Raw genomic sequence first — 8,385 nt, forward strand, 5'->3', positions numbered from 1 at the left:
CTCTAAGACTCAAGGAACATTTCAGAAGAGGGAGGAGAGGGGCAGAGGAAGGGGTGGAGTGTTATGTAGTTATTTCTTCCAAAAAAAAAAGGCAGAGTGAGGGCTATGAGACTCAAGAAACAAGCAAAACAAGAAGCCCAGGCAAGTCATTAGACTCTGGAAAGTCAGAAAGCTACAGAGCTCATGGATGAATAATATAGGGCATTAATTATTTGCATGTTTGCATTCTCATTCTCTAGTCTTCTGTGATCACCCAGAAATTGGGTCAGGGCTATAGTGTAGAGTGGGTGGGGCCAAAAGACCTCAGGCTCCAAAAGGTATGAAGGAGACAGGTGAGTACTAGAACCCTTGCCCTTAGCTCAGGTGTGCACCTAGGACTTGGTTACATGATGACAGCCATAGAGAGAATTTTGCCAGATAGCCTACACTACAGATTAGGATTTTGAAGTCCCTAGAATAGTCAGTCTATCTATCTATCCATCTATATATCTATCTATCTATCCATCCATCCATCCATCCATCTATCTATCCATCCATCTATCCATCCATCTATCTATCTATCCATCCATCTACCTATCTATCTTTGTGTGTATCTTCATGCACATGCACACACACACACACACACACACACACACACACACACACACACACAGCTAGTCGTATCTCCCTGGGAAGTGCTGAGTACTTCAGGAGTCATTCTTTTCCCACATTCCAGGGCCTTCAGTCTCTCATCTGAAAAAAAAAAAGAACTAATGACTGCCTCCATAGGTGCAGCATTCACTGCCCCGCTGTACAAAACCAAGAACAGAGAATTCTGTAGGACTTCCCACAATCAAAATACTTTATTCATTCCTGACTAATGCAGTGGTAGCATGATCCTCATAAGGCAAGGCTGTGTCCTGTGGCTTCTGGAGCTTCAGGCTGGCAAGAGGGCAGGCAGCACTTTCCCAGCACACTGGCCAAAGCCAACACGGTAGCCGTCCCCCTGGCAGTGACCTGAAACACAGTAGGGCTGAGATCAGCCACATTGCTGGAGGCTTCCTAGATACAGCCCCAGGTAGCTGCAGGACCAGATATCATGGGAGGCTGAGCCAGAGGTAGGCAGGCATGTCAGCATGCCATAAATACCTCCCAGGAGCTGGAGCCCAGGCCCACCACACAGTTATGGATTCCCAGAAGAACTGCCATACTCCAGTCTTTCCGGGGGTTCTCAGCTGTCCACGTGGGTCTAGATTCAAGGCCTACATCTATAAATGAGCCCAGGGTTAAACTCCCTGAGTTTTAAAGCCTGGCTTTTCCACCCCTGGGTCTGTGACCCTTGCATTTTTTGAGATCTCAGTTTCCTTATCTGTGACTGGATCTAATGTCCACCTCATCGTACAGGCCTGCTGCAAGGACGATGTGTGTAGAAAACTCTGAAGACAGGGCCTGGTCCATGTGAGGACCCTCTCAGTGTTACCTAGGTGATAGAGCAATGTGTTTCTTCAGAACTTAGTCTCCCCTGCAAAGAGGAATGGAAGTCCATCCTCCATGGTCATGGGAGTTGGATTCAACATTTGGGTAACATTTAAAGTAAAGATCCTCAACTATGATTTCTTCTATTCCATTCTTCCCCTACCTGGAGCTGTGCCTCCTACTCAATGTGAGAAAGAAGAAATGGAAAGGTATAGCATCCCAGAAGCCAGTAGAAGAGAACTCAAGCACACTACTAAGAAGACAGGAGGCCAAGAAGCCCAGTGGTTCCCTGGCTCTGGTGATAGTCATCCAGATTTCCCCGAGGATGCAGCTATAGATTTAAAAGATGTAGATACAATTTTATTAATATCTGAAGACTTTAAAGAAAAATTGGAAATACTCAAGTCTCAGAACTGGGAGATGGCAATTAAAAAACATGCGAAGGTTTTAAGGTACGTGGATAGTTCAAAGGCTGTTACTGAGAAAGCAGATATATCCAGACTGCAACCTATAGAGCCTTAAGTTGTGTGCTGAATAATGGTGCTTGTAAATGGAAGATGTCAAATTGGTAGGGGGCAAGTGACAGTTGCTTGGAGGCTCTTGAAATGGACCCTTCAAATACTAAAGCACTATACCTAAAAGCGCAAGGATGGCAAGGATTAAAAGAATATGGTCAAGCATTGGCTGATCTTAAGAAGGCACAGAAGATAGCCCCAGGGAATAAAGCTATCCAGGCAGAGTTGCTTAAAGTCAAACAAACGATAAAGGCACAGAAAGATAAAGAGAAGGCTGTGTATGCAAAAATGTTTACTCTCTTTCACTACTACACACTGATCATATAAAGGACAATATATATTGCTGTCTACATGATCCTTGATGTGTTTCCCTTCATCTCTGTCATTGTTTACATAGCAGTGCTGACATAGGTTCCTTCTTAATAAAGTGTTATGAAATTAAAAAAAAAAAAGAATGCAGATTTCAGTTATGGTCTCTGTATATGAAGGGTGAGGACTGGGTACCCATGAGCAATTTTAACAGAGCATCACATGAACTACATGAGAAGCTACGACATATTCAGCCATAAAGGACTAATATGGGGATTTGTCTCTCCATTGAGAAGGCAGAAAGCAGGAAAATGACAAGATAAAGACAAGTCAGAGGAAGCCTAGGAAAGAGTCAAAGACAACCAGAGCATGTCAAGCTGGAAGGCGGCAGTATACAGGCCCTGGTGGCAGTATACAGTGCCCCATGGCTTAGGGAGGACAAACAGGACACATGTGGATTTTGCTTCCCACAATCACTTAGAAAAGGACTCTCTATCCCCTCTGTGGTACAACCATCAAGAACACCATGAGGCTGTGTGCCTCAGCCCCAGGGTCCCTTTTCCCAGGCCTGACAGCTGCCTGGACAGGACTGTATTATTCGATGAAGCTTATTTAGGTCCTGTCATACTGACATTAAAGAGCCAATTCACCTCCCCCCTCTTCCCTTGTTTCCACATCAACACTTCAAAAGGTGTTTTCACCAAATCCACAGGACCACAGCAAGAAACTGGGTTGGCTGGCAGGGTCTGAAGCAATACCAGACAAAACTGGCATGCAGCAGTTGGAATACATGCTTAACATACAGGGGTCTAGCCTTGGCGAGAGCAGCTCACAACAGGAAATGTATTCTGCCTTTGCCATCTGTGCGATCTGCCATGATTCATCTCCCTTATTTCTCTCCTAGCTCTCTCTTTCTTTTTCTCTTTCTTCCTCTCTCTCTCTCTCTCTTTCTTTCTTTCTTTCTTTCTTTCTTTCTTTCTTTCTTTCTTTCTTTCCTTCCTTCCTTCTCTTTTTTTTTTTAACTTCGCAAAACTGGGGCAATGACACATTTCCAAAGGGCTTGGGTGAATGAAAAATGAAGTAGAAATAGAAATACCTCCAACACAGCTGTGCTCTGTAGACATTTAATAAATACAGCCAGCCTTTAGCATCTCCAGAGGAAGTCCCTGAACAGTTTGCAGATGGCCCCCACACAAGGTCCCTATACTTGCAATAGTCTACGAGTGACTTATCATGCCTTTCTCTGAGGCCTCTGGAAGGAGTGCAGCCCCCTCACCACCTGTATATCAGACTTCTACCTTCCAGAACTATAGGAGAAGACATGTGTAAGAACTCATGAGCCCTATCACAGCATAACAGGAAATGGACAGGAGCTCTTGGCTAGGAATGGGAGCCGACAGGCATGCTGCTGACTAGAATATCACTGAGAGAGCTGCTGGCAGAGGACAGAGGTGACTGCCTGTGTGGCAGAGAAGGCTGAACTAGGCTATGCCGGGCTGAGGCCAATGGTCCACAGGCTCTAAAGAATGAAGTCCTGGGCTGGAGAGATGGCTCAGTGGTAAAGAGCACCGACTGTTCTTCCAAAGGTCCTGAGTTCAAATCCCAGCAACCACATAGTGGCTCACAACCATCCATAATGAGATCTGACTCCCTCTTCTGGAGTGTCCAAAGACAGCTACTATTATACTTATGTATAATAAATAAGTAAATAAATAAATCTTAAAAAAAAAAAGAGTTTAAAAAAAAAACCACAGTCCTATGATAGCAGAGGTTCTGTGGTAGGAGGCTGAGTGGGGCGCACAGAATCTCATGCAAGTGGATAGGTTGTATAAGGTAGCAGAGGGATACCATGAGAGGATCTTGGGCAGAATAGGAGCAGTGTAGAGCGAGCCTAAGGACTCTGTGAACAGGACTAATAGGGTCTATTGTGGAGGCTTTGTGAGGGCTCCAGCTATGCATCAGTGGGATATGTAGAGTATGCCAACTGCACAGAGCTATTCATCAGACCATAAGGAAATGGGTCCAAGGTACCAGTTCACAGGACAGACTACTAATACCAGGACAGCATCAAGGAAGTATGGAAGACCAGAAGATACACAAGAGGAAATGAGTGGTGGTGGGCTGAGAGTAGAGCAGGTGGGAATGTAGGAGATGGTTATAAGTCCCATGGAGGAATGCCCTGCAAAGAGGATCCCATCAAAGAAAGGTCGAGATGCTGGCTCTCTGGAAACAGCTGTGTAAAACAACAGGGAGCAAGAAGACCTGGGTACACATTATCACTAATTCAAGTATTTTAGTTGAAACATGTACTCCATGCCTTAGATGCCCTGAAGATGAGAAGAATTGGGACTCTACAGATCAGTTGCCTGGAGGTGAAAAGAATTGGGATCAGTTGTCTAGAGGGGAAATCAGACTTCCTTATTCATTGTCTAAAGAGCCAATCTTACTGTGTACAAATGAGATAGCAGTGTAAGCCAGTGTCCTCATCTCTGGACTTTCAGGATGCCCTCCATGGGTAACGTCCCAGTGCACATCTATCAAGGGCAAAGCTGTTGATATAATCCTATAGATCTATTACCAACCGAGTGTCAGAATGTTAAGTACCACAATGGTCGCACTGTGGGTGGGTCCCTGGGAGGTCACTGGAATGTTTCTGACTCCACAAAGTGGTCTTGGGACCAAGACAGTGGGAGGCAGAATGGCAACAAAAGATACAAGGTCCCCAACCTCCTGGGAAGGGGCTGCTGAGACCTTCAGGCACTACCTCATGCCCTCTCTGACCCCAGTTCCAGGCCAGACCCTGGCCATTGTTTCAGACATAGTTCAGAAAGCACGGGCCCAACCATAGCTGGGTAACTGCTGGGGTGGGAGAGGGATGCAAACGGATTCTCACAGGGTTTCCCCTGTGTGGACACTAAGACTTAAAGTCCTCAGGAGCCCAGGGCATATCATACAAACACAGAATCCAGGAAGGGCTGTCAGTACAAAGGAGACAGATCATTCCATTGTCACATGAATACTCTTGGCCTACGGGGCTTGGTGGTTCACACCTGTTATGATGACTTCATCGCCGTCCAGCAGGAAGGTCCTGGTCTGCCCCTGCCCCACATCGATGGCCTTTGTCCCCTTCCAGGACAGTTCCAGCATGGAGCCAAAGCTTTCAGGGTCCTTTATGAGAAGAAAGGAGGAAGCTGGCATGTATTTATATCTTGGTGGTATGTCAACTCTAGTGTGAACAATACAGTGAGAAATGGGGGTCCATAAAACTTTTGAGGCCATTTTGGACATATCCTGGTGGCTCAACAGGGTGTGCCTTCATTCTCCCTATAAGCATACTATCTATTCAGAGTCCTGTGCCTATAGTGTACTAGAGGCCCACTTCAGGGTTCCCTCTTACTCCATAAACTGAAGCTCACAACCCTAGACAGTGTCATGTCCCATCCCACACTCTACCACTGGTAAGAAACTGTCACCTCTCAGTCAACATGGTCAGGGACTCACAGTGAAGCTAACTTATTCACCACCACCATCACCACCCCCAACACCATTGTTTCCAAAGTTGGGCACCCCTTCCAGGCTCCTGGTAGCTCAGGAGCAGATGAGAAGGATGCAGCTGTAAAGTGTCCTCTGGGGTTGGAGGGCAGAGGATTAGATAGAGTGGCTGCTTTCTGGGGAAGACAGAGTCAAGCTCTGGTTCTCACACAGGTCTCTCTTGGTCTATGTGTAGCAGGGGAGCACTCTATCCCCCAACTTGTTCAATTTGCCTATCTTTGGCTTGGTGCCCCACATGGGTTGTTTGAGACTCACTGATCCACTGATGGTTCCAGAAGCCAAGAGGTCCCCAGGTCTCAGGTTGCATCCATTCACAGAGTGGTGTGTGAGTTGCTGCAGCATGGTCCAGTACATATGCTGGGGGTAGGAACACAGGAGGACATGTGTGGGCATCCTGCTTTCTGGGAACGATTTAGTCAGCCCGCTGCCTGCCTTTCCTCCCCACTCCCAATGTACTTGCAATTCATGCTTGCCTCATTTTAATTGAGACTTTACCTTCTCTAGTTGACTTGCTGTCTGTGGGCTAAGGTTGCAGCCCACCTTGTTGACCACTTCTAACCTCCTTTCCTCTGGAACCTCATCTCTCCAACAATCTTTTCCAAGATGCCTGAAATCTGGGCCTGCTCAGGCCCTCAGGTCTATGTTCATGGCCGCCTCAAGCCTGGGAATTCTCGGAGGCATTCCTGGTGGACTGTCCGCCCTGCAGTAGCAAAGCCTGGCTAACCACCCTCTAAGCCTAGGCCTTGGAGATGACCCCAGCCCTGAAAGCTGAAATGATTTGAACAGAATGCCAGAGCAAGATGGCAGCGAGAGGAATGGAGGTGAGGTCAAGGCTCCTGTGCCTCAAGCACTCAGATGCTCAAGCCTCCAGGATGACACAACTTCCTGGGTCTCCCTTCTACAGCCATACAGGCAGGCAACCAGCCCTCAGAAGTGGTTTCTTCCCTCAGTTCCTCCTGGAGCTCCTTGTTTTATCTAGAAGGCATGCTATGCAAAACAAATGCATCCATCCAGTCTTCAAGTGGCCAATAAACATTTGAAGAGGTCCCTAGCTGCTTTAGCCAGTAGAAAAATACAAGAGAAGTCACTATGCCCCCGAATGGCTGAGTTGAGAAGGCAAACACTGCATGTTGTCTATACATGAAGCAGCAAAATTTCTTACATGTCACTAGTGGGTGTGTCTGTGTGCTGGCTAATCTCACTGCCAACTTGATATCATTTATAACCACCTAAGGAAGAAGCCACTATAAAGGACTGTCCAAACTTGGCCTGTGGACATGCCTGTGAGGGATTCTCTTGATTAGGTTAATGGAGGTGGAAGGACACACCTTAAATTTGGAGGAAAGCATTTTATGGGCTGGGTCCTGGATGGAATGTAAAGTGAGAGGGACTGAGCATAAAGATTTTGTTCTGTTTCTTGACTGTGGCTGTGATGTGACCAGCTGCTTCAAGCTCCTGCTGCTGTGACTCAAACTCAAACTGTGTACTCAAAGAAACCCTTAAGTTTCATTCGCCATGATATTTTATAACAGCAACAGAAACGTAACCAAATAAACATTTGGAAAGTTATTCAAAAGTATTCCTAGGCTGAATTATACACTCTGCTTTGTGGTGTGTATATTTGTGAATGTACATGTGTGCATGTGCCTCCCCCCTTCCGTCTCTGTCGATCTCTGTCTGTCTGTTTCTGTCTCTCTCTGTCTCTCTCTCTCCCTGTGTGTGTGTGTGTGTGTGTGTGTGTGTGTGTGTTATGACACAGCAGTTCTATTCCTGGATACAACAGAAATGTGCACACATGTACTCCAAGAGATGTGTGCTAGAATGCTGACAGTAATTCAAGGTTAGCCAAAATCTGGAAGCAATCAAATGGCCATCACCCATTGTGGAGCTGGCACAGTAGCATCCTATAAGCAATGAGACAAACAAGCTCCCACTGCAAACAATGTGGCAGAACCTCACAAATCCAGCAATGCAACAATGAAGCCGAGCAGAATAGATACACACTATAACAATCCCATATAAAACTAATAAATAGACAAAGTCAGTGTATGGCAGCAGAAGAAAGGAGATGTGGCCCTCATTGGGGGAAATGAAGGCATGGCTGAAAAGAGGCAGCAGCCTACTGAGGGCTGGGAACTCCCCTTTCTGACATGAGTCAGACTGGATGCAGAGGTATACTTTCTTCGTGAAAACTCCTCAGTCTCTTCACATACGATTTTGGCATTTGCAAATCTGTACAGTTTCTGTACATGTGTGTGCTATTGTTTTAATTAAAAAGCCTGCCTTTTGATGGCCCCACATTTAAGAATACATACTTTTCTAGCAGAGAACCCAAGGTAGTTTGTCAACACCTGTGTCATAAATCTCATAACACCAACTGCAGGAATCAATCTTTTCTGGACCCCATATGTGCATATGCACACATGCAAACACAATTTAAAAACTAATAAATATTTGGAAAATGTTTGCTTAAAAAATAAGTGGGCTGCTGGGCAGTGGTGGTACACGCCTTTAATCCCAGCACTTGGGAGGCAGAGGCAGGTGGATTTCTGAG

The 8,385-nt window shown here is 46.0% G+C and overlaps 1 protein-coding gene and 1 pseudogene across 3 annotated transcripts in view; one reads left to right on the forward strand and one right to left on the reverse strand.

Annotated features, from left to right (window-relative positions):
• Nucleotides 1-817: 817 nt before the first annotated feature.
• The window catches only part of Fah (fumarylacetoacetate hydrolase), a 23,528-nt gene continuing 15,960 nt past the window's right edge, over nucleotides 818-8,385 (reverse strand). For all 3 annotated transcript variants that reach the window (XM_031387235.1, XM_031387236.1, XM_031387234.1), the window contains 3 exons: nucleotides 6,087-6,188; nucleotides 5,330-5,447; nucleotides 818-996 (listed from right to left, as the gene is read on the reverse strand). In XM_031387235.1, the coding sequence (XP_031243095.1) occupies nucleotides 917-996; nucleotides 5,330-5,447; nucleotides 6,087-6,188 (300 nt within the window). In that variant the 3' untranslated portion in view covers nucleotides 818-916. The remainder of the gene's footprint in view (nucleotides 997-5,329; nucleotides 5,448-6,086; nucleotides 6,189-8,385) is intronic.
• Nucleotides 1,448-2,321, forward strand: LOC116102528 (annotated as a pseudogene).

Source organism: Mastomys coucha, unplaced genomic scaffold, assembly GCF_008632895.1.
Source record: "Mastomys coucha isolate ucsf_1 unplaced genomic scaffold, UCSF_Mcou_1 pScaffold21, whole genome shotgun sequence".
NCBI lineage: Eukaryota > Metazoa > Chordata > Mammalia > Rodentia > Muridae > Mastomys > Mastomys coucha.